Source organism: Mastigoproctus giganteus, chromosome 10 (assembly GCF_048544385.1).
Source record: "Mastigoproctus giganteus isolate SK-2022 chromosome 10, ASM4854438v1, whole genome shotgun sequence".
NCBI lineage: Eukaryota > Metazoa > Arthropoda > Arachnida > Uropygi > Thelyphonidae > Mastigoproctus > Mastigoproctus giganteus.
In genome coordinates, this window is record NC_143584.1 from 68000683 (window position 1) to 68028403 (window position 27721).

Here is a 27721-nt window from a genome sequence, read left to right on the forward strand (position 1 = left end):
TAAAAGCTTAATTTTCGATACTTATCTCAATTGATCTGCTTTGTTATATGATTTTAAAGTGGAATAGGATTAAAACTAATTAAGAAATTTGGTTAAAATTAATAAATAGAGACGGAAACATTAAAAGATCTGTGATTAAAAGTAGCCCAGGAAGAAGAAGTGCACCATCTTATTCCTGGTTGTATTGTATAAAATATTAAAGTGAAGATTAAATGCGGCCAATAGTCATAACTAGACTTTCATATAGACGTCTTCAGTTGGCAATGATAGATATAAGGAGAATTATGTATTTAAAGAGTCCCGATTTCCCTTGATGCATTGCAAAACACATGGGAACCTCCCACGTGACAGGTTCCAAGCCAGTGAAGGATTTGTCGGAAGTTTTATGTTCAAAACATTAAGATTAGTAAAGGCGACACCATTCTATAAAGAGTGCCTCATATATAAAGATTTTGTAATTGGATTTTAAAGTAATAATAGGAATGGCTGAATCGATTAGAGGGTTGTTGGTAATGGAAGTGAACGTGTTGAGTGAGTTCAGTGCTGGCTTGATCAGTTTTGAAACTATTACAGTGGTAGTACTACCACATGCCAATACTACCACTATTACAGTGGTAGTATTGGCATGTGTTGGAAGTCTTTATTGTTGTTGTTATTTGGTTTTTAGGAGCATTAGCAACTAAGGCCATATTGCTCCATGATATGCGGTGGTCATTCCCTGACCTTTCCGCATCTTCCGTATTTGGTGGTGACGGGCTCGAACCCCGATCTAATCAAGAAGCGTGTGCTACGCACTGCTGCTCCTTCCCACCTGGCTACGGAGGCGCCGTCTTTATTGTACCATATTTTGTGGCTTGCTTGAGACAATTCGTCAAATATTTGCCAACACTAATATAACTCTAACATTTTCTTTGTATAATAAATTAGGATCTATGTTTAATGCCTATAAAGAAACACACCATTACCCTATAAGCGACATCAATGATATTGTTTATCTAATTAAATGTCAACCAGGATGCAACGCATGCTATATCAGAAACACATCCGCAAAATAAGGTACAATAAAGACTGCCAACAAACGCGCATACTATCATAATAGTTTCAAAACTGATCAAGCCAGCACTGAACTCACTCAACACGTTCACCTCCATAACCACAACTCTCTAATCGATTCAGTTATTCCTATTATTGCTTTAAAATCCAATTACAAAATTTTTCTATATGAAGCACTCGTTATAGAATGGTGTCACCACTATACTAATCTTAACATTTTGAACACAACTTCCGACAATTCTTTCACTGGCCTGGAACCTGTCACGTGTGAGGTTCCCATGTGTTTTTGCAATGCATCAAGGGAAATCGGGACTCTTTAAATAAACGTAATTCTCCTTGAATCTATCATTGCTGAAGATGTCTATACGAAGTCTCCAGTTACAACTATTGGCCGCATTTAACCTTCACCTTAATATTTTATACAAGACAACCAGGAATAAGATGGTGCACTTCTCTTCCCAGGCTACTTTTAATCAGATCTTTAAATGGTTCCATCTCTATTTATTAATTTTAACCAAATTTCTTAATTAGTTTTAATCCTATTCCACTTTAACATCATATAACAAAGCAGATCAATTGAGGTGAGTACCGAAAATTAGCCTTTCTGCTATGCCATAAGAGTTAATATCTAGGTCACTAGATATTATACAGAAAAAAAAATTAAACAATGCATAAAATTAAAAATAAGTGTTCGACCACTACAGAAGTTTTGACAAGCAAGTTTGAAGGAATAGTTATAAAAGTGCTGAAAAGAGAAAATAAATCGTGTGTGTACCTGTACACATGAAAAATGTTTTATATGAAAACATCTTTGATGAAAATCAGAACCGTTTTAAAATCGAACAGCTAGAGCCAAAGTTATGAACAATATGACATTTTATGCTCACACCCGCTACTTACTCTATCGAATCAACGTTTGGAAGAGATTAGGGATTATCATGATTGCAACAATAGAAGTATTTTCATTATATTCCACTGTAAGGTGTTGCTATAGATGTTTTCACATCAATAATTTTGATTGGTGAAAGGGACTGAATGCCATACTACTACAGCTGAAATCAAATGCAGAGCATTATTGAGAGTATCGAGCAAGCCAACCTAAGAAAATAAAGATGAAGTGCGCAAGAATAAAAAAGACTATCAAGATGGCATAAAAGACAAACAGAAAATCAAGCGCTGGATTTAGCAGTGCTGCTCCATCTAACAATAATGTACCTGAAGTGAATATTAATTATGTACAGTGGAACATTTCTCCAATTGCAGAGCAGATGGGTTTAAATGATTAAGCTCCTTTTCCTTACACCAACTACTATTTACATAAGAACGTGCATCGCGAGTTCGAAAGGAAATTTATGAAAAATGATTTCTGTTCTGTATGCTACATTTTCGATCATCTATGGTTCAAAAATGACAAAAGAAACCAGCTGCTAAAGATACACCATTGATCTGCATTCCCCGATTTTGACGTCAATAGGATCCTTGTGTATAATAGCTGCAGAGGATCACTTAAGAACGCCATTTCAGTGCTATCTAATTGCCAAATGGCTTTGTCTACCCAGAAATTCCATCACATTTGCTGAAGTTGGATTTAGTGACAGAGAGGCTTATTTTTCCTCATCTACCATTCACGCAAATAAGGTGCCTGAGACACAATACAGATAATATGGAATTCTGGCCAAGTGACCAATGTGCCTGTTTCAGTCAACATAATGGTCCATCACTTGCCAAGGGAAATTGCGATAATTGTATAAACGTGCATATAAAACCGAAAAGAAAATACACAAGTTTAGCTATTTGATCGGGTTAGTAAGAAAGTGAGTGGTTAAAGCATAGCTTCTATATTTGGTTGACACTCTTCTCTATAAATTGTATCGAATTACGATAGATCAGTCATTCTTTGATGACAGTCACGTGAAAATTAATTTGGCTAAAGATGACATAAGCGAAGGTGTTCTGATCAAGGAAAGTCTCATTGCCCAAAAGCAAACTTTGTTGTGGAGCGACGATAAATATCTTAGAAATTCCCCAGGAGAATGTACTACAGAGCTTACTGTTTGATGAGCATGCAGAGGAATTCTCCTTTCCCAGAATTTATCTTGGACAATTCAGAACATTCAGAGAGAATTTCATGTCACTCATGTCGTTCATGAAGGCAACAAGCGAGCTAACACGATCTAACAGATACAGTGTTACTCCCTATCAACATTTTTACGTAGTAATAAAGATAATGAGATTGAGAAAGAGACTCTTTGACAGTGGCTTTCAAATACATAGGAAAAAATACTAAAAAAACTAAAACTTATAAAGATAAAAAAAATTACCCACGGACAAGTTCAATCCATAGAATACCTTAACAGCTGTATTGAAAATAATTTGGCCTTCCTAAGGACAATTCCAAACTCGACCTACTACTGGGCTCAACGTAAGCGCAATCTATTTACTATGATTAGACAGGTCAGTAAACCTACAATGTTCTTGATTCTGATTGCCAATGAAATCGGCTAATGACTGCTAACTCTCTAACTTTGATTCCGTACATAATTTCCGTAAATGATGATGCGGAATGATGTCAAATGACATCATTTCCATGTCGCAAAATTGTGACAAATTGGTTTTACTATAATCCGAAATTTAGTAGGAGCTGCCAAACATGTTTTCACATAAAAAAAAAATGACAAGGTGCCTCACAAGAGTCTAGCATCCACTCTCCTAACAAGAAAGTAATGCTCCTGAAAATCAAACTGCCCTATTTCATTAACTTGAACAAAAATAAAAATAAATAATAAACTTTTTGTTTTATAATCAAGGACAACAGTGTAGGGTGAAAAGCATTTACAAGATTAAGACAAGAATATTAGTGCTGTATGGCTATGGTCATTTCTATTATTAGTAGTGCCAAACTGAATGTAAGGAAACAAGCTTAGATAGCATCAACAAAATGAAAAAAAAAAATTTTTTTTTAATGAAAACCTCAAACACGAGAGAGGTATTAGAACCAGTGACAGTTCGTGACTCTGATGTATGGGAGTTCTGCTTCTTAAAGTTACATTAAAATGCCTTGGTTATAAGACATGTAGACATAGATAGTAATAATAATAAGCAAGTTAAAAATACTATAAAACATTAATACTTATCATTAAAAGACTTGGGCAATTTCAAAATTTTATTTAAAAATAAAATCCATTCTTCAGTTTTTATTTGTTGAAAATAGATTAATAACCTTTTCATTCAAGTTTGGTTCACTGTTCAAATCGGCACTGCTTGCTCCGCAGTTCCTTTCACTCGTTTTACCACCTCTAAAAAATGCATATTGGCAACCTGCCAACTAGGCATTGACGCAACCACTGGGGCCAAAATGTGGAACTGTGTAGCACACAGTTCCACCTACAGTTAAACTTAAAAGTTAAAAACCATTTCGCATTTTTATTCATTTATTATTGAAATGATTATTGGAAATAGAGGATGAGAGTATACTATATGTGGGACCTATTAATAAAAATATTCATTGTGTTGCATTGTTCTTCACAAAATTTCATATAACTCCATTGACTGTATATTTAGATTTAAAAAGCTGGGGATGCTGCAGTGCCTACCAACGTGCTGCCCCCGATTAGAAACTGTAGTACTTAGTACTGTGCATTGGTTGGAGGTTGAGAAGACAAAAGAAGATATTTGTTGACATAAAAGTTGAACTTCTGTAGACTAATTTTTAGGAAATACGTAAGAAGGAAGGTTGTTCCAGAAAACAGCAGTTGAATGAATAAACGAGGAGGAGGAAAGTTGGTTCTGTGAGTTTGAAGTTGGACAGTAATGGATGTTGTCTGGTGGTGGAACGTGTTCAGACTGTTTTGAAAGAGACAGCGGGAATTATAGAAGCCAATTCAGAAGAACAGTGCTCATGGAAGTATCTGCAGAAAAGGCATGCAGTAGAAACAGTACATCTATGAGACAGAGAGTGGAGAGACTCTGTTAGAGATGAGTCATTAATTAACCTAGCTGCCCTCTTCTGAATGGAATCTAGAAGCCTGAAAGAGGTTTTGTGGGCACCATCCCATATGTTAGAACAATATTCCATGGTAGGGAGGATTTGCGATTTGTACAGAGTGAAAAGCTGTCTGGAAGAAAAGTAATGCCAAGAGCGAAAGAGAAAACCATGTTTTTATAAGCAGAGGAAGCAATATTTGTAATGTGCTTGTGCCAAAAGAGATTAGAAGTAAGGGTAATCCCCAAAAGAGATATATCATCTTGCATAGAAATCGGAGTGTCACCAAAGATAAGCATAGGAGCAGAAGAATTCTTTTTGCAAGATATAAGACAGGATTGAGTTTTAAAAGGATTGAAATCAACTAAGTTGTCTTTGCCCCACTGGAGAATTACCTGAAGATCAGCAATTAAGGAACTGGTAGTGGATATTCGAGAAGTGTAAGCTGATTGAGCAGGACGAGGTTTCTCAAACTGAAAAGTGGAATGTAACGTGTTATCATCAGCAAAACTATGGATAGGATTTCCGGTCATTGGATAACAAGAGGAAAAGAGTGGGGGAAAAAACTGAACCTTGGAGAAAATCAGCATTAGTGGAGAAGTTAGAAGACAGAGAGCCATCTACTATCACCCTCATTGATGGTATATTGTTCAATTCTGTAAATTTATTCAAATTACTCACTTCCTACACACTAGGTGGAAGTTTCTTCTTACAATCATTACTCTCCATCTGAAAGCTAATTTCTGCATATATCCTGCAACCACCCTTTTCCAATTTAAACTCGCCTTCCCTTGTAAGTGCTGTCCAAAAAAATTAAGAACACATCAATAACATTGTTACTCTTCCCCATTACTCTGGCCTATTTAAAGCCTTAAACATTTCAATCAGGTCTACTTGCAGGTACCTAGTTTCTAGATGCATAAATTTACACAAGTCATCTTATTTTGGTAAAAAGACTTGACTTGTGTCAATTCCCACTTATTCATTTCTCACTTAGTATTAGCATTAGTAGAGGCATATGATGCAAGAAAGCAAGCTTATACAGCATCGGCCAAAAAAAAAAAGAAAAAAAAAAAAAAAAGAACCTCCCATTTCACCCCAAATGTTTGTCTAGTTCTGCCTTGAACTAATTTAAATTGTTGACCTCCATTACGACAGATGTAAGTTTGTTCCAACTATCATCGACTATCATCACTGGCTAAATGAAAATTTCCGTACATCTATTCTACAATCATCTTTCCTCAATTTGAATATATGTCCTCTCAGGTGAGTAATCGGAGCAAGAGGAAGAATTTCATCATCATTGAGCTTGCTCAAACTATTCAAGGTCTTATACACCTCAATTAGATCACCTCGCAGGTGCCTAGTGTCCACAAGCTGCAATTTGTAAAACTTAAGCCTTTTTTAGTAACACACAATCCTTTGTTCAACTCCCCAATCTCGTTGCCCTTCTCTATACTCGTTTCAGCAACTCTACATCTTTCCTAAAATAAGGCCTCCAGATCTGTATATAGTAATCAAGGTGTGCCATGACCATTAATTTATACAAGGGCACAATAACCACCTTATCCTTGCTAGCAAAATTCCTGTATATCATTGACAAGACACCTTGAGCTACTCTTGCAGCCTGTCTGCACTGTCAGAAAACTTCATATCTGACTGCCCAGAGGTCCTTTTCGTTCTCCACTACCCTGAGTGTAGTATGAACTAGTTGATACGTTATTCTAGGGTTACTGCTACCTATAGGCAGTACTCTACATTTGTCAATGTTACACTTCAGTTGCACCTCTCAGCCAACCTGCTCGACTTTTCCAGATCCTGCAATAGTGTACTATTATTACTGTCATTAACAGCCCTCCCAACCTTTGTAACCCTGACATTAACTTAGACATTAACCTGATATACTGATCAATATCACTGATTAATACAGAAAACAACAATGATGATCTCAGGGGACTCCACTAATAACATTAATCCACAAAGAGCTGTGTCCACTAATTACCACCCTCTGTCTTCTCCCACTCAAACATCCTTTTTATCGATTGTAGCAACTTGCCCTTAACATAGAGCCAATGCAAGGGGTTAGGTAAGGTAAGCGTCACTTACGGGTGACAGTTCAAGAGGGTGTTGAAATTTTTTTCAATATTGTTTTCTGAGTGATTAACAATTATCAGTATTCAACATTTGGGGCAGCAAATTTTATTTTCCTTACTGGAGGCACATAAAAATGCAGCGCTACTGCCTTAATGCTATACGCTTCAATTTGTACAGTAGTCTTCCATGTGCCACAGTATTAAAAGATTTCCTAAAATCCAAGTTTGTTTGAGTGTAGGCTTTATGGCACAAGAGCAACATGGCCATTATGTGCCTAACTATGGTAAATTATTTTTTGCATCCAGGTGCTTTGTGACCACATTATAGTATCCAATCAAATTAGTCAGACAAGACTTCCCCTTAACAAACTCATGCTGTGTGTGTGAACTATAACTGCAGTCTTGTCTAGATGATCCTGCATTGCTACCTTAACCAGTGCCTCCATCAGTTTCCCTGGAACAGAAGTTAAACTAACAGGTCTGTAATTACTCATGTTACCCTTTGATCACCATTTGTGAATTGGGGACACATTTCCATATCCCCAGTCCAAGGAAGCTTTCATAATTATGGCTAAGGGTAAATGGGTCTGTAGTACTGGATTCCATGACGATAAATAAGTACTGTACTGTTTGATCCAAAAAGTTTAATAAAAGATAAATGACATGTAGCTTTCGGGCTTAAATGGACCCCTTAATTGGCAATTCTCACAGGATAAAGACATTAGAGGCAAAATTTTTAATGAATACAGAGTTGTGCGTGCATGAGATTAAACATTCAACTACTAGGTTGCTGTTCAGTTGTTGCACGGACGTGTGTGGATTTGCTGCCAGCGTTTATCCAGTTTCAAGATAGTTGCCTCTAAGATAGGGTGTAGCCTTGTGCCCTCAGAGATTCATAGTTCTTGAATTAAACGAGATGTTAAGTGACTCTAGCCAGAGGCGGTGGTGAAAGTGTCAGGATTGATCAATCACTTCGTAATCATGGTTGGGGTTAAGGTCATGATCGGTCAACCAGAAGTGTTCCGCGATTGTGGACTGGTCAGTCTCACCAAGGCGGATTGATCGGTCGTGTTCTGCAAGGTGGTCTTGAAGGCGTCTCGAGCTCTCTCCTATGTAGCAGTTGCCACAATCTTTGCAAGGCATGCAGTATACCACCCCGCTGCGCAAAAGAGGGGCGACCAGAGTCTTCACATTAGAAACCAGAGAACGCAAGCTTCTATCGGCTAGCTGCACACTTTTTATGTTTTATTTCCGGAGGATTTTTGAAATCTGGACCGACATGCCCAGATAACAGGGAATGTAGGCTGTAGGCATGTCGTGCGTTGATGATGGTCTCAGGTGGATCGTGAGCTCCTGTGCTTACAATAAAGCACTTGTCTAAAATGTAGGTTGGATAACCACAATTGACCAGTCCGTTCTCACTCTGGAAATCTCAGTACGCTTAGCTTCATCTGAGCTGGAATGGCTCCAAGCATGGGAGAATAGGGTGCGGGCAGTGCTGTTGAGATGACTAGGGGCATGACCCAATCTGTAGTAGGTAAACTGCCCGCACCACATTGGTTTACGGTATACAGAGGTTTCCAGGTGTGGGCCCACACGTTTTATCAGAATATCTAAGAATGGAAGGGACTCGTCAACTTCCAATTCTAAAGTGAACTGGATGAACACTGACAGCGAATTTAAATTTGTGAATTTGAGCAGAGAAGCCCACTCATCGAGGACAAGCACCCATTCAACAAATAACGCTTCATTTTAAATTTGAGCAGCAAACAATTAACCACCAAGCAGTTCAACGTTTTGATAGCCGGAATGAAGTTTGATGTCTTGCCGTCGAAGCCACTGATCATACAACTTGCTATGGGAGTAGAATCAAGCATTTCCAACCTCCCCGAAGAAGCTTCTAATGAAATCCGCTTCAAAACGGTCTCAATTCTTAAGGTTGGAGTGGGCGATGCACATGGCCCGGCCACTCCAACCTTAACCACCAACAGCAAGCTGCTCTTTCCTCCATAAGAAGAGACAACACCATCGTCGTACTTTCCGCAGACAAGGGACATTGCACCGTCATATTGGACTGGTCAGATTATCTAGAGAAAGCCCTTGTCCTGCTACAAGACCCGAATGTCTATGAACCCATGACAGATCCTCCTATCAAAGTCTTGGGACTTTGAAGTCAAGAGTTAACAAACTAGTCTATGCATGGTTTAAATCAGGGAAAATGTCTGCTTCAACTCGGTGGCTTCTGCATGCCATGGGCTGCCAACTGCCTCAGTTTTATGGCCTACCTAAGATTCATAAGCCAGGCATTCCCCTCCAGCCCATTGTGTCCTGCTGCAATGCACCTACATACGAACTATCTAAGTATATTGCACGACTCCTTACACCTCTTGTGGGAAACACTGTCACTAACAGCGGCAAGTTCATTCATCTTATTAAAGAGCTCTGAATCTCTGACAGCGAGATTATGGTGTCATTCACTGTAGTGTCCCTGTTTACATCAATCCCAGTCCAACAGACCATAAACTGCACCAAGAGGCTTCTGGAGAATGACTCAAATCTACCAAGCAGAACATCATTAACCACAGAAGACATCTGTACTGCCCTCAACCTATGCTTATCAGGCAGCATCATTACCTTCGGGGATTCCTTATACAAGTAGGTGCATGGTACTGTCATGGGCGCCCCCGTTAGCTCCGTCGTGGCCAACATCGCCATGGAGGAATTGCAAGAACAGATAATCCTGGGCCAGCCAGTGCTTATTACATCATGGTGCAGGTACGTTGATGACATCTTCAGTCATCCCACATGGTTCTGAAACATTACTGGAGTACCTCAATTCGTAGTCAGTGTCCATCCAATTCACTTTAGAAGTGGAAGTTGACGGGTCCCTTCCATTCTTAGATATCCTGATAAAACGTGTGGGCCCATACCTGGAAATCTTGTTATACTGTAAGCCAATGTGGTGAGGGCAGTTTACCAACTATAGATCAGGCCATGCCCGTAGTCATCTCAACAGCACCGCCTGCACCCTATTCTCCATTGCTCGGAACCATTCCAGTTCAGATGAAGCTAAGCGTACCGAGATTTCCAGAGTGAGAACGGACCTGGTCAATTGTGGTTATCCAACCCACATTTTAGACAAGTGCTTATTGCAAGCGCAGGAGCTCACGATCAACCCGAGACTGTCATCAACATATGACAATATGCCTACCGCCTGCATTCCCTACTATCCGGACATACCTGGCCAGATTTCAAAAATTCTCCAGGAATACCACATAAAATGTGTGCAGCTACCCGGCAGAAGCTTGTGTTATCTGGTTTATAATGTGAAGACTCTGATTGCCCCACTTTTGTGCAGTGGGGTGATATAACGCATAACTTGCAAACATTGTGGCAGCTGCTACATAGGAGAGAGCTCGAGACGCCTTCAAAACCTCCTTGCAGAATATGACAGGTCAATCCGCCTTGGTGAGACTGACCTGTCCACAATCGCGGAACACTTCTGGTCGACCGATCATGACCTTAACCTCAAGCACGATTATGAAGTGATTTACCAATTCGGACACTTTTGCCACCGCCTCTGGCTGGAGTCACTTAACATCTCGTGCAATTCAAGAACTATGAATCACTGCAAGGGCACAAGGCTATACCCTATCTTCGAGGCAACTATCTGGAAACTGGATAAACACTGGCAGCAAATCCATACACGTCCATGCAACAACAATGAGCAGCAACCTAGTAGTTGAATGTTTAATCTCATGCACGCATCACTGCATACACACAACTCTGTATTCTTTAAAAATTTTGTCTGTAATGTCTTTATCCTATTAGAATTGCCGATGAAGGGGTCCATTTAACCCTGAAGCTACATGTCATTTATCGTTTATTAAACTTTCTGGATCAAACAGTATACAGTACTTATTTATGGCTAAAGGTTTGCTTGCTTCCTTTGCTGCTTCCTTTAATATAACTCGATAGATCCCATCCACCCAGGTCTTATGTTCAATTTCAACAATTTCTCCTTCACTTTGCTCTCTGTTATTACAAAATCATTTACCTCCCTGGCAAAGTTTGATAAACTTATGGCATTCACCTCCCTGAATAATTCCTTATTTGCCAATGTAGATGCAAAATACTCATTCAGTTTGTCAGCTACCTCAGCAGGTGCATCAACAATCAAACTGCCAATGTCAAGTGGACTAATATGACTCATCCCCTTCCTTCTAAAGTTTACATAAATAAAGAATCTTTACTGTTTTTCTTTGCATCATTTGCCAAAGATTTCTTGTAAACTGCCTTTGCGTGCCTAATGTCCTTTGTGACTTAATTACAGACTTATTGATTACATATGTCATAGGCATCTGTGTCACCTAATAATTTATATGCATCCCACACATTTTTCTTCTCTGCCAAGAGTCTCATTAGTTCATCTGACATCCATTTAGACCTAAACCTTGAACAGTATTTCTTAATTGGTACGAAAAGCCTAGTAGCTTCCAAAATTTCTTACTTGAATGCTTCCCATTTAGAATTTGCTGTTGGTAACATCATCAGTTGGTCCCACTGTATAGAATACAAAAAACTCTGAGACCACTGTAGTTAACATTCTTCTCTTTCTTGGTGATTCCTTTATACTTCTCTCTCTCTCTCTCTCTCTCTCTCTCTCTCTCTCTCTCTCTCTCTCTCTCTCTCTCTCTCTCTCTCTCTCTCTCTCTCTCTCTCTCTCTCTCTCAGGGGGTAACTCGGGGAATTTTTTTTTTTTTTTTTTGGCTGGTGCAGCATAAGTCTCAGGCTTTCTTGTACCATATGGCTAATAATAATAATAATAATAATAATAACATTATGAAAGTAAAACTCTTCCCTTTATCCCTGATGGGAGTTACATCTGTAAGGAGATCCCACATCAGTACAATGTGGTCACTGCCACTAAGGGTTTCTTTATCTGCAGATTCCTAATGCATGAAAAATCACTGCTAATAATCAGATCAAGAGTATTACTCCCTCTGGTTGCCTCTTGAACATGCTGCCATAGAAAACAATCATCCATTAAATCGACAAAAGCCTGTTAGTGTGTCAGTGACTAACCCACAAGTTCCAGTCTATATATCTGGGAAGTAAAAACCCCATTATAAGACAATCTGATTTACTGGCCCACTCTATTTGTCTGTACAGTTGTTCATTGCATTCATCAGAGTCATTAGGCCTAAAACACACTCCTACTCTCAACTTGGTTTTCCCAGTGCTTGTGTCACACCAAACTGACTCAACACTGCATCGTCCACCCATGTCAACTAAATGCACTTCGTTAGATTTTTTTTTTTTAACTAACAGAATCATTCCTCCTCCCTTCCTATCCTGTCCATCCTTTCTGTACACATTGTACCCCCCGAAATTCTATTTCTGCATTCCTATGTCCAATTCTTCGATCCTGTCTGTAATTTACAGACAGGATCGAAGTCCTGTCCGAGTAATTACAGACCAGTTAGTTTAACTTCTGTTCCGGGTAAAATAATGGAGTCGCTGGTTAAGGATGCATTGCAGGATCATCTAGACAAGACTGCAGCAATAATTCAGACACAGCATGGGTTTGTTAAGGGAAAGTCTTGTCTGACCAATTTGATTGGATACTAAGATGTGGTCACAAAGGAACTGAATGCAGGGAATAACTTTGATATTATATATTTGGATCTTAGAAAGGATTTTGATACTGTTGCACATGGAAGACTGCTGAACAAACTGGAGCAGTGTGGCATAGGAGGCAACTTGCTGCTATGGATAAAGGGATGGTTGAGTGGGAGAATACAGAGAGTGTTAATCAATGGACACTGCTCATCATGGACTAATGTTATTAGTGGAGTTCCTCCGGGTTCAGTGTTGGGTCCATTGCTGTTTTCTGTATTTATAAATGATATTGATGATGGTATATCAAGCTTAATGTCCAAGTTTTCAGACGATACGAAGGTTGGCAGGGTTGTTAAGGACACTAATGACAGAACGCTGCTGCAACAATGAAGTTTAACATTGACAAATGTAAAGTACTACGCATGGCGCCTCCGTAGCCAGGTGGGCAGGAGCAGAAGTGCATAGTACACGCTTCTTGATTAGACCGCGGTTCAAACCCGTGACCACCAAATACAGAGGATGCGGAAGGTCATGGAATGACCACTGCAAATCCTCAGCCCGGATAAAGGGTGAGAGTTGGCGTCAGGAAGGGCAGCCGGCTGTAAAAATTTCATGCCAAAACAATAAAAATGCTGACCCCATTTATATAATGGGGAAAAGGCGAGGATAAAAGAAAAAAAAAAAAAAAAAAAAGTACTACATATGGGAAACAGCGACCCCGGAGTAACGTATCAACTCTGTGGTACCACACTGACAGTGGTAAAGAACAAAAAGGACCTGGGGGTAATTGTGCACGCAGATATGAAGTTTTCTGAGCAGTGCAGATGGTCTGCAAGAGTAGCAGCTCATGGTGTCGTGTCAATTGATATACAGGAATTTTTCTAGCAGGGATAAGGAGGTGATTATCCCCTTATATAAAGAATGGTCAGGCCACACCTTGAGTACTGTATACAGGTCCGGAAGCCTCATTTTAAGAAGGATGTAGAGCTGTTGGAACAAGTACAGAGAAGGGCAATAAGATAGTAAATGGAATAAAGGGTTGCTCTTACAAAGAATGGGTTAAGTTTTGAAATTACAGTGTCTGGAGACTAGGCATCCACAAGATCTGATTGAGGTGTATAAAGCCTTGATTGGTTTGAGCATGCTCAATGCTGATGGGATTCTTCCTCTTGCTCAAAATAATCACTTGGTGAGACATAAATTCAAATTGAGGAAAGACAGTTGTAGGATAGATGTGTAGAAGTTTGCCTTTGGCCAGCGGGTAGTTGGTTGGTGGAACAGACTTCCATCCTTTGTTGTGGAAGTTGATATCCTAAATAAATTTAAGGCTGAGCTGGACAGATATTTGGAACGAACGGAGGGGTGAAATGGGGGTATTTTTTTTTTTTTTTTTTTTTGGCTGATGCTGCATAAGCTTGCTTTCTTGCATCATATGCCTCTTCTAATGCTAATGAGTACAGTGAACAATTATACGGAGAAATAGTGGGCCAGTAAATCAGAGTGTCTTATAATGGGGGATTTTAACTTCCCAGATGTAGACTGGAACTTGCGGGTAGGTCTGTTTGTTATTTGGTTTTTAGGAGCATTAGCAAATAAGGCCATATTGCTCTGGAGATATGCGGTGGTCATTCTCTGAACTTTCCGCATCCTCTGTATTAGCATTAGCATTTTAGCATTAGTAGAGGCATTTGATGGAAGAAAGCAAGCTTATGCAGCATCAGCCAAAAAAAAAATAAATAAATAAATAAATAAAAAATAACCACTTCCACTTCACCCCACTGTTCGTTCGAAATACTTTTCCTGCTGAGCCTTAAACTTATTTAGGCTATCAACTTCCACGACAAGGGATGGAAGTCTGTTCCACCAACCAACCACCCGCAGGCTAAAGGCAAATTTCCTCACGTCTATCCTACATCTGCCTTTCCTCAATTTGAATTTATGCCCTCTCAGGTGATTATTCTGAGCAAGAGGAAGAATCCCATCAGCATTGAGCATGCTCAAACCATTCAAGACTTTTATACACCTCTATCAGATCACCTCGCTGGTGCCTTGTCTCCAGACACTGTAATTTGCAAAACTTAAGCCTTTCTTCGTAAGAGCACCCCTTTGTTCCATTCACTAACCTTGTTGCTCTTCTCTGAACTCGTTCCACCAGCTCTACATCCTTCTTGAAATGAGGCCTCCAGACCTGTATACAGTACTCTATGTGTGGCCTCACCATTGCCTTATACAAGGGAATAACCACCTCCTTATCCCTGCTAGAAAAATTCCTATATATCACTGACAATACACCATGAACTACTCTTGCAGCCCGTCTGCACTGCTAAGAGAACTTCATATCTGCCTGCACAACCACCCCCAGGTCCTTTTCATTCTCTACCACTGTCAGTGTAGTACCACAGAGTTGATACATTGCTCTGGGGTTGCTGTTTCCCATATGTAGTACTTTACATTTGTCAATGTTAAACTTCATTTGCCACCTCTCAGCCCATCTGCTCAACCTTTCCAGATCCTGTTGCAGTAGCATAGTGTCAGTAGTGTCCTTGACAACCCTGCCAACCTTCGTATCATCTGCAAACTTGGACATTAAGCTTGATATACCATCATCAATATCATTTATAAATACAGAAAACAATAATGGACCCAATACTGAACCCTGAGGGACTTCACTAATAACATTAGTCCACGATGAGCAGTGTCCATTGATTACCACTCTCTGTCTTCTCCCTCTCAACCACCCCTTTATCCATAGCAGCAATTTGCCTCCAATTTGTGCAGCAGTCTTTCATGTGCAACAGTATCAAAAGATCACACAAGTATACATGCACCTGTTCTTTTTCTTAGCTACCCTAACACAACCCATGTATTTACTTGTAATCCAATGATTCACAGCAGTCTCTGAAATATCCCGCATCTTATTTTCCAGGCTGCTGCTGAATCCAATAGAAGCAGTGCAAGAATCACTTTCACCTCTGCCAGTGGCTACTGTTAATCTATTAGTCCTTGTATCCCCCCAATCTAGAAGTTTTCCAACCCACCTAACACTGCCTCGATAGCATCAGCAAACAGTCTTGCACCCTTTCTATTTAAGTGTATCCCATCTCTGTAGAAGCAGTCTCTCCTGTTAACAAGTACAGACCAGGCTGAAAAAAATTCTACCCCTTGAGCCTTGCACAATCTTTCCAGGGCCGAATTGATCGACAGGGCTCTCATCATATACTCCCTCCTATCGTGTCTGGGCAGAATTGCAGACACTTTCAAATTCAACCCTAATTCACGGCTTTTTTTAACAGTGACCTGTACTTGTTAAGTAATTCCGCCGGTATTTGGTGGTCATGGGCTCGAATCCCGGTCTAATCAAGAAACGTGTGCTACCCATTGCTGATCCTGCCCACCTGGCTATGGAGGTGCCGTGGGTAGGTCACTCACACAGTAGCAAGGCCTTTGTAGATTTATTGGACGATTGTTTTCTACAGAAGACGCAACAAGAGGGAATAACACTCTTATCCAATTTTCAGCACTGATTATTCATGCATTAAGAATTTACAGATAAAGGAACCACTAGGAGGCATTGATCACAGTGTACTGATGTGGGAATTACTTAAAGATGTAATTACCATCGGGGGTAAAGGGAAGGATTTTTGCTTTCGTAAAGGCGACTACAGTGGTCTGAGAGATTTTTTAGGTTCTATACAGTGGACCAACTGATGATGTTACCAACAGCAAATTCTAAATGGGAAGCATTCAAGGAAGAAATTTTGGAAGCTACTAGTCTTTTTGTTCCAACTAAGAAATACTGCTCTAAGTTTAGGCCCAAATGGAGTCATATGAACTAATGAGACTCGTGGTAGAGAAGAAAAATGAATGGGATGCAGATATATTGTCAGGCGACACACAATCCCATCCTAGGTACAAGCTAGTCTGTAATCAAGTCACAAAGAAGGTTAGGCAATCGAAGGCAGATTACGAAAAATCTTTAGCAAAGGATGCAAAGAAAAACAGCAAAGACTTCTTTACTTATATAAACTCTAAAAGAAGAGGATGAATCAGATTAGTCCACTACATCAATGGCTTGACTATAGATGATCATTCTCAGAAAGATGCCAAACTAAATGAGTATTTTGCAACTATATTTAAACATGAGGAGTTATTCAAGGAGGAGAGAGCCAGATGTTCATCAAACTCTAACAAGGAGTTAAATGATTTTGTAATAACTGAGAGCAAAGTGGAGAAGAAATTGTTGAAGTTAAACATAAGAAAAGTACCTGGGGCAGATGGGATCTATCCAGTTATATTAAAGGAGGTGGCAAAGAAAGTAAGCAAACCCTTAGCCATAATTATGAGAGCATCTTTGGACTCGGGGAGAAATCCTCATGAACTGGAGATGTGCAAATGTATCTCCAATTCACAAAGTGTGATCAAAGGGTGATAAGAGTAATTATACACCTGTTAGTTTGACTTCCGTTCCAGAGAAAATAATGGAGTCACTGGTTAAAGAAGCATTACAGGATCATTTAGACAAGATAGCAGTAATAATTCAGACAAAGACTGGGTTTGTCAAGGGGGAAGTCTTGTCTGACCAATTTGATTGGATACTATGATGTGGCCTTAGTTGCTAATGCTCCTAAAACCAAATAACAACAACAACTATGATGTGGCCACAAGGGAACTGGATGGAAAAAATAATTTTGATATCACATACTTGGATTTCAGGAAACCTTTTGATACAGTTGCACATGGAGGACCACTGTACAAATTGGAGTAGTATGGCATTAAGGGCAAGTTGCTACAATGGATAAAATGATGGTTGAGTGGGAGAAGACAAAGATTGGTAATCAATGGCTACTGCTCTACATGCACTAATGTTATTAGTGGAGTCCCTCAGGGTTCAGTGTTGGGTCCATTGTTGTTTCCTCTATTTATAAATGATATTGATGATGGTATATCATGCTTAATGTCCAAGTTTGCAGACGATACAAATGTTGGCAGGGTTGTTAAGAACATTAATGACAGTACGCTGCTGCAACAGGATCTAGAAAAGTTGAACAGATGGGCTGACAGATGGCAAATGAAGTTTAGCATTGACAAATGTAAAATACTACATATAAGAAGCAGTAAGTAACTCCAGGGTAACATATCAACTCTGTGGTACTACACTCACAGTGGTAGAGAATGAAAAGGAACTGGAGGCAATTGTGCAGGCAGATATGAAGTTTTCTGAGCAGTGCAGATGGTCTGCAAGAGTAGCTCATGGTGTCTTGTCAATGATATACAGGAATTTTTTGTAGTAGAGATAAGGAGGTGATTATCCCCTTGTATAGAGCAGTAGTCAGGCCACACCTAGAGTACTGTATACAGGTCTGGAGGCCTCATTTTAAGAAGGATGTAGTGGTGTCGGAACGAGTACAGAGAAGAGCAACAAGATTAGTGAATGGAACGAAGAGTTGCTCTTATAAAGAAAGGCTTAAATTCTGCAAATTGCAGTTTCTGGAGACTAGGCACCTGCAAGGTGATCTGATTGAGGTGTATAAGGCCTTGAATGGACTGAGCAGGCTCGTGCTGATGGGATTCTTCCTCTTGCTCAGATTACAAACCTGAGGTCGCATAGATTCAAACTGAGGAAAGACAGTTGTAGAATAGATGTGTGGAAGTTTGCCTTTAACCAGTGGGTAGTTGATTGCTGGAACAAACTTCCATCTGTTGTTGTGGAAGTTGACAGCTTAAATAAATTTAAGGCAGAACTAGATAGAGTTTTGGAACAAATGGATTAGTGAAAAGGGAAGGATTTTTTTTATTTTTTGTGGCTGATGTTGTACAAGCTTGCTTCTTGCATCATGTGCCTCTACTAATGCTATTTCGACACTCTTGCACTGCTAATTCAGCTGCACTAAAATTTCTTTCAGAGCTTGCACTGTTGGTGGTTTATTTCCATGAAAGAGTACAAATTTTGGTGAATTTTGGAGACGTTGGCAAAGTGCGCCTTATTGGCCAATTAAAAATGCCAACAGAAAAATAATACACATTTTTTCTAAAAAACCTTTAATAATTTAAATAGATAAAAAAAAAAAAAAAAAATATATAAAAAATATTCAACAAAAGCAGATTCATGTAGGTGGCCTGTTCACGTCTTTTATTCAACTTCTTTCACAAATTTTTACTATCAGAAATATTACTTTTATGTTTATTACCATAAGCACAACACTATGTACTGTTGCCAGTTACTTTATAATATTACCATAAGCACAACACTATGTACTGTTGCCAGTTACTTTATAATAATAAATAATAATAAAATAATAATTAATAATAAAATGTTAAAAGTTGTGTTACTTATTAAAAGTTAATTAATTGAAAAACATGTGTACAATGATAATCAATTTAAAAAAATCTGAGTAAGCAACCACTTAGTGAATTTAATTTTTTCAAAATGAAATGCTAACTATAGGGAGGCGTCTGATTTGCAGACGTCTCCCTATAGCTGGCACTTTCTTCTGTCTGACCGAAGGGCTCACATCTGGTGAGTATGGGTTTGGCAAAGCCAGGGTCCTGAGCTGGATATCATCATTCTTCTTTCTTGTTTATTCTCTTCTACTTCTGACTCCCTCTCTCTCTCTCTCTCTCTCTCTCTCTCTCTCTCTCTCTCTCTCTCTCAGGGTAACACGAGATTTTTTTTTTGGCTGGTGCAGCATAAGCCTCGGGCTGCCTTGCACTTTATAACTAATAATAGTGTATGAGCTTCACAGATGTTTCACTATATTAAATGAAAATTGTTAATTCATTTTAAAAAGCTTTAACAGACATATAATTATGCTCTCTCATAACATGCAAATCACTAAATAGTATTAAGAAAACAGTCACAAAATACTTACTCCCTGAAACCCTTTTCTTCTTCCCTGTCCTAGGGTGAGTCCACTGAGTTGATTTATTCTCATGACTGAAATGAGAATTGAGACCATCAAAAAATTGTTCCAAGATTCACATAGAAAGTATAAACTGGTTTTGTGAAAATTGCTAAAATATCAGTATCTATATTAATCATTTCTAACCTGTAATAAGCTCTCATTTTAAATCTTTTCAGTAACATGGTTGCCATAATTTTTTTCTATTTTTTTTTTTTTTTTTTTTTTAATTTCAGGATACAATCAAATCCTCCCATGTACATTTACACCACTTCTTTTTTTTCTATCCAAACAATTATACGGTATTTTCTTCTTCCACTTCAATTTAAGTAAATTACAATAGGTTAAACTGTTTCTTTAGCATCTAACAGATCCTTTTTCTAAGTATTAATATCAGCAAAAAAAAACAAAAAAAACTTGAGAGTAATGAATGTCACCTTTCTTCTCACTTAATTTATTAATTTCTTTCAAATATTTGTCCAATCCATCTTTAAATATAAAACTCCAAACACCACAAGAGCAGGTTTACTCCAGTTAATAACTTTTTGACTGAAGGACAACTTCAGGCACATATTATCCTCAATCAATTTAAATTTATAACCTCATTTATATGTCATGTGAATACTTGTGAACATGCCCTCAGAATATAATTTAATTATTCAATCCTTCCAAGGACTTAAACACCGTAGTTCCGTCACTCCGCAGATGTTGTTGTTGTAGGGTTTTAGGAGCATCAGTGACTACTGTCTGCAAATTGTGTGTTCTGTGGTCAATTTTCTGTGCTGGATGAAAAACCAGTTTCCAGGAGGAAAAAATCATGCTACCCTGGACTAACTCAGCTGCGTTACAAAAAAAGGCCCATAAAAATTCCTCATGCCATTGACTGGACTCAAACTCAAATCTTTCTATCCAGCGTGGGGAGGATGGCAATTCTACCAACTGTACTACCCACAAGTACAAGACACTCCGCAGATGCCTGGTTTCCAAACTCTCAAATTTCTCTTGATAAGAATACTCATTTGCCAACACGGTTCAGAGTGTGCAACTGACGTTTAACCCTGATAAATACACAGTGCTATATTTGGGTAGCAACAAACTCAAGGTGGTTGATAAGGAAAAATGCCTAGAGTAATTTTACCATCAAAAATGAAATTATTCAGGTGCAGACAGTCTTCTAGAAACAGCTATGGAATTCTGTTCATGATATACAGAAACTTTTCCAGCAAATCAACTCCTTATCTTTGCTGGAAAAGTTTCTGTATATCATGAACAGAATCCCATAGCTGTTTCTAGAAAACTGTCTGATTATTATTAGCCATATGGTGCAAGGAAGCCTGAGGCTTTTGCTGCACCAGCTGAAAAAACAAATTTCTGAATTACCCTGAGAGAGAGAGAACAAAAGTCAGAAGGGAATCACCAAGAAAGATGATATCCTGATCGGGACACTGGGTGTGCCAAGCCCATAACTCACCAGATGTGAGCCATTGGGGTTCCAACAGTATATCCCACTGGTCATAAAATGTGTATTATTTGTCTGTGAATACAGCCCAATATGCAAAATATTAACTTCAGGCATAATGAAACTTAACAGTAGTGAAGTGATAAAAATAGCTAATGGAGTAGGAAAGAAAGAACCCGAAATGTTCTTTCCTACATCATCAGCCATTTTTCCCATAAAGGAAAATATATAGTGGTATGTTTGGAAATAGTTTTCTCTTCATCCTTAATAAATGTATTAATTTATGAAAAATAAAAATTAACCATATAGTATAGTTGAAAAGGGAGCTAAGATAATGCTCAGATAAGCCTAGGATCACTATCCAGTTCCTACAAAAGGACCTTCTGCTGAAGTTGCAAGTTATTACATGTGAACTTAACTGTAGTTTTTTTTGATTTGGTAGTTGTTGGCGCATCGGCTTCTGTGGCCATATTGCACCTCCCAAGGTTTTTGCAGTACTTTGATCCAAGCCCGAGGCGGGAATCAAACCCGCGACCTTTGGGTTGCCGGGCAGGTACTTTACCCACTCGGCTAGCCCGGTCGGCTTAACTGTAGTGATGAGACGTACAAGTTAGTGCAAATTCATCATTTTAGTATGCAGCAAACTACTAAAGTAATTAAGAATTGGTATCATTTAAGTATATCACGTATTGTGAAAACGAATTGTGTTGGTTGTTGTTAATTTTTTCTGCAGTATGCCCTACTTGGAATTAAGTGCTACACTTTTTTGTAATAGTTTATTAATTTAAGAAAATGGAAAATATCGGTTACATCAGATCTATTGCCAAAAATCAGTTGTAGTGAGTTGTCTTGTGTTCTCATAATGTTCCAAAGGCTATATTTATTCTGTTGTAATTTTGGGCATTCAAGTACATGGGAAACAACTTTGTATGAAGTTGTGGCATTGCAGTGGGTCTTCTGCCCTAATCAAGTAAGAGTAAGCAATGTTTGTGTGTCCAATCCTTATTCTTGCTTGAACTACTTCAGCCAATCTGTTCGATCTTTCACTAGCATTCCAGAATTGCAGTTTCTGTTTGATCTCTGGCAGTTATTACCAGTTTGTTCTTGCCAATTGAGCTGCTAGTGTCTCATGTTGCTTGCTCAGATGATAAGTTTATTGTCTGTATAGGATACCTTAATATTTGAATTAATGGAACCTGTTGATTTTGCTGCTTTATCTGAATACTCATTTCTGCTCAGTCCTACATGCCCTGGGATTTAGCAGAATCTAAGAGTTTGATTTTGTCTTGTAGTTGGATTAGTTTGTTCTGGACTACATGGGCTATGTTAGGGTAACTGAGAGTAAGAACATATACATGTGTACTTGCCTGTACACTAATGCCAGGAGCATTGTAAATAAATTTGATAGGCTAAGGTAAAGAAAGGGAACACAAGAAACACAGGAAACTTTTACCAGTCAAAAGCGTTTCCTGGTACCGCAGCTTCTCCCTCCATTCTCGGTAAACAGATGGTGTGAGTTATTGGAAGTGGCAGTAGAAGTCGATAACGATGTACTGATTAGTTTTTTCATATTATTAAAAGCAGATTATCGGAGTTCATGAGTGGGCTGAAATTTACTTATGGGTACACCTCCAGACTGCCTCAGTCTTGAGGGTGTTTATCCCCCCTACCCACTGTTTTAACCCGATATAAAAATGACTTCTCCAGACAGTGCGTGTTACCGGTAGTTGCAGTAGAAGTAGTTTTCCTATCAGGTTAAAACAGCGGGAAGGGGATATAAACACCTAAGAATGAGGCAGTCTGGCACGAGGGCATTACACTCATGAACTCCAATAATCTGCTTTTAATAACGAGAAAAAACTAATCAATACATCGTTATCGACTTCTACTGGCATTACTGATAACACACACCATCTGCCTTTTTACCGAGAATGCAGGGAGAAGTTGAAGTATGGAGAAATGCGTTTGACGGCTAAAAGTTTCCCATGGTTCTCGTGTTGGCTTTCTTTTCCTTTGCCATTTGATGAATTTGAAGTATGGATTAAGTCACTGAATGCAGACATTGTAAGAATAGGAAACATAGTATCACTCAGATAACAGATGATGCTGAATTTGAATATGGGGAATACAATGTATACATGAAGGACAGACAGGCCAGGAGAGGTGGAGGGAAAATGATCTTAGTTAAGAAGAATATTAAATCTAAGGTGGTGCATCCAGTTGACTTGTATGACGAGTGCAATGTTCAGTCAGTTTGGTGTAATATAAACACTCGGAAAACAAAACTGAGAGTAGGAGTGTGTTATAGGCCTAATGACTAATGAGTATACCAAACAGCTATACAGGGAAATAGAGTGGGCCACCAAATCAGAATGTCATGATGGTGGATTTTAAATTTCCAAATGTTGACTGGAATTTGTGGATTGGTTACACGCACTAGCAAGACTTTTGTGGATTTCTTATATGACTGTTTTCTATTGCATAATGTTAGAGAGGCAAGCAGAGGGAGTAATACTCTTTCTGACTGTTAGCAGTGATTATTCATGCATTAAGAATCAGCAAATAAAAGAACCACTAGATGGCAGTGATCACACTGCCACCTAGTATTGATGTAGGATTTTCTTAAAGATGTAACTACCATCGAGGTAAAGGAAAAGGTTTTTGCTTTTGTAAACGTGACTACAGTAGTCTCGGACGGTTTTTAAATTCTATAGAGTGGGACTAACTGATGACAATACCAACAGCAAATTCTAAATTGGAAGAATTCAAGGAATAAATCTTGGAAGCTACTAGGTTTTTTTTTTTTTTTTTTTTTTGATTTGGTAGTTGTTGGCACATCGGCTTCTGTGGCCATATTGCACCTCCCAAGGTTTTTGCAGTACTTTGATCCAAGCCTGAGGCGGGAATCGAACCCGCGACCTTTGGGTTGCCGGGCAGGTACTTTACCCACTCGGCTAGCCCGGTCGGCCGAAGCTACTAGGCTTTTCATACCAAATCTAAGAAATACTGTTGAAGGTTGAGGACTAAATTGGATGTCAGATGAACTAATGAGACTAATGGCAGAGAACAAAAATACATGGGATGCATATAAATTATCAGGAGACACAGAAGCCTATGGTATATATAAGCCAGTCTGTGCAATCAAGTCACAAAGGAGGTTAGGCAAGCAAAAGCTGATTAAGAGAAATTTTTGACAAAGGATGCAAAAAAAAAAACCAGCAAAGACTTCTTTACTTATGCAAACTCTAGAATGAAGGGAATGTATCAGATTGGTTCAAAGACAAATTATAAAAACTCTCCAGCAAAGACTTCTATGCTTATATTAACAGTAGAAGGAAGTAGTTGAATTACATTAAGCCACTTGATGTTCATGAGTTAACTATTGATGACACAGCTTGCTCAGGTATCGGCCAAATTGAATAGGTATTTTGCATTTACATCACACGTAAGGAATTCTTTAGGGTAAGGGGAAACCAGAAGTATATCAAACTCTAACAAGGAGTTAATGACTTTGTGAACTGAAAGGAAAGTGGAGGAGAAATTCTTGAGAATTTCTTGAGAATAAAAAAGCACCTTGGGCAGATGGAATCTATGCAATTATATTAAAAGAGACAGCAAACAAACCCTTAGCCACAATATGAGAGCATCCTCGGTTTCAGTGCCTATGGACTGAAACCGAGGATCCCTATGGACTGGACTGGAACTTGGAGATCCCTATGGACTGGACTGGATTGGAGAAGTGCAAATATATACCCAATTTATAAGGGAGAGGATCAAAAGGAAACATGAGTAATACAGACCTGTTAGCTTAATGTCTGTTCCAGGAAAAATAATGGAATCACTGGTTAAAGAAGTAATACAGGACCATTGGAACAGGCATGCAATTATAATCCAATCACAGCATGGGCAATCACAGAATGTCAAGGGCCTAACCAATCTGATAGGTTACTGTGTTGCAGTGACCAAGGAAATGGATGCAAAAAATAATTTTGACATCATATATTTAGATTTTGGTAAGGCTTTTGATACTGTTGCACATAAGAGTGCTGTACAAACTGGAGAAATGTGGCTTAATGGTTACTGCTATGGATAAAGGGATGGTTAAGTGAAAGAAGACAGAGAGTGGTTATCAATGGGCACTGCTCTTCGTGGACTAATGTTATCAGTGGAGTTCAAAAGAGTTCAGTGTTAGGTCCATTGTTTTCAATATTTAAAATGATATTGATGATGGTATATTAGGCTTGATGTCTAAGTTTGCAGATGATACAGAGGTTGGCAAGGTGGTTAATGACAATCATCATGGTGAACTACTGCAACAAGATATAGGAAAAGTGGGTGGATGAGCAGAGAAATGGCAGCTGAAGTTTAACATTGACATATGCAAGGAACTGCACATGGGTAGCAGTAACCCCAGCATAACTTATCAATTGTGTGGTACTATGCTCAGGGTAGTGGAGAATGAAAAAGACCTGGGGTAATTATGCAGTCCGACATGAAATTCTCTAGCAGTGCAGACATGTTGCTGGGCCAGCTCATGGGGTTTTGCCAATGATATACAGAAAATTTGCTAGCAAGGATAAGGAGGTCATTATCCCCTTGTTTAAGGCCATGGTTAGGCTTCATCTTGAATACTGTACACAGGTCTTGTGGCTTCAGATCTGCTGGAACGGGTGCAGAGAAGGGAAACCAGATTGGTGAAGGGAAGAAAAGGGTGCTCTTACCTTTCTGCAAATTGCAGCGACTTGAGACCAGTCTTCCACTTGTTGAGAGTACACACGAGGGAGCATAAATTCAAGTTGAGGAAGGATGGTTGCAAGGCAGAGGTGTGGAAGTTTGCCTTCAGCCAGCAGGTGGGGTGGGGTGGGGTGGTTGATTGTTAGAAATGGATAGGTTGAATAAATTCAAGGAGAAAACTGAACAAATTATTTACTAAACACAAATTATTTATAAACTAAACAAAAAATTATTTATTGGAGGGTATGGATGGGTAAACTGTTTTTTTTTTTTTTTTAGCTGATGGTATCTAAGTCTGTTATTATCGTAAGGATGGTCTCCGTAGCCGAGTGGTCAGGAGCGGGAGTGAGTGCAGTAGCACACTCTTTGAGTAAACTGGGGTTCAAGCCCCTTACTGCTAAATACAATTGCTCTGCCAACCTGCACTGGACCAGCATAGCAAATTATAGTCCATTTCCCTCAACATGTTGAGAAGGCTTCCATCCTGCAGTGGATTGATAATGGCTGCAGTTTACCCTTTTTTTTTTTTTTTTTATATATACGCTTGCTTTCTTGTATCATTTGCCATTACTCCTCCTAGTACTACTACTGCAATTGGTTAAATTACTTTTACTACTGTTGGCAGATTAATATGTAAGACAAAAGGCTGCTGAATGTGAATTGTGTACTAGTGTATTTCTTATTTGTTATTACAATAAATGATTATTTGATTTTCAAAATAATCTTTATTGTTTATTTTGAATCAATATTTTCAATCAATTTGCAAGAATATTTGCTGATGTTATTGAGGCAGTGTTAGGTGGGTCAGAAAACTGCTATCTGTTATTCTAAGTTTTCTGTTATTTTCTGACTGCATGCTTCTATACTTGATACAATGCACATGTGCATAAAGATATTTGTAAATGGATGTTTATCAGGCAAGTGGCAGCTACATCTGTCTTCAAGCAGGCCTGTTGCACCATATCCAGAATTTAAAACAAATACACCAACCGTTTAATTAAAATGGTTTAATACCAGAAACTAAAATGAACCAAACTATATTACACTGTAAAATGATATATGCAAGATTTACAAAATAAATATATACGATGAAACTTTAATATACGATGAAACTTTAATATACAATAAAATATACAAATAAATAAAATATTTAAAATACAATAAAGCTAAAAGCGATAAAACATGTTCAGTCAATGTTTTATCGCTTTTAGCTTTATTGTATTTTAAATATTTTATTTATTTGTTTATTTACAGTCAATGTTTTATCGCTTTTAGCTTTATTGTATTTTAAATATTTTATTTATTTGTTTATTTACAGTCAATGTTTTATCGCTTTTAGCTTTATTGTATTTTAAATATTTTATTTATTTGTTTATTTTATTGTATATTAAAGTTTCATCGTATATTAAAGTTTCATCGTATATATTTATTTTGTAAATCTTGCATATATCATTTTACAGTGTAATATAGTTTGGTTCATTTTAGTTTCTGGTATTAAACCATTTTAATTAAACGGTTGGTGTATTTGTTTTAAATTCTGGATATGTACTCTCCCAACCTTAGAGGCCTTTTTGAAGATACTGTTGCACCATATGTTAGCAGAAGCTGTAATATATTTGAATCATCAAAGAAGCGTTGCATACACAGGATGCAACGGGCACCGACAAACTTTTAAAGACTGCATAGGAGCATCCACTAGTGATTCATTCCATTGACCAGGATTCATCTCATGCAGTTTTACATAGGATTTCCAAATTAAGTCTAAAAGCTGAATTACTGAATGACTATCCTTTTGTTTTGATGAGGCAAATGGGTGACTTAAGCCAAATAAGAGAAATGCAGTCTTCCGAGGTAACAAGAAAATATTACAAAGTTCATT

The 27721-nt window shown here is 38.4% G+C and overlaps 1 protein-coding gene across 1 annotated transcript in view; it reads right to left on the reverse strand.

Annotated features, from left to right (window-relative positions):
- Wwox (WW domain-containing oxidoreductase) overlaps positions 1-27721 on the reverse strand; it is a 190983-nt gene that overhangs the window by 130982 nt on the left and 32280 nt on the right. Inside the window, exon 2 of the mRNA XM_090384097.1 lies at positions 19620-19684. Within this exon, the coding sequence (XP_090240223.1) occupies positions 19620-19684 (65 nt within the window). The remainder of the gene's footprint in view (positions 1-19619; positions 19685-27721) is intronic.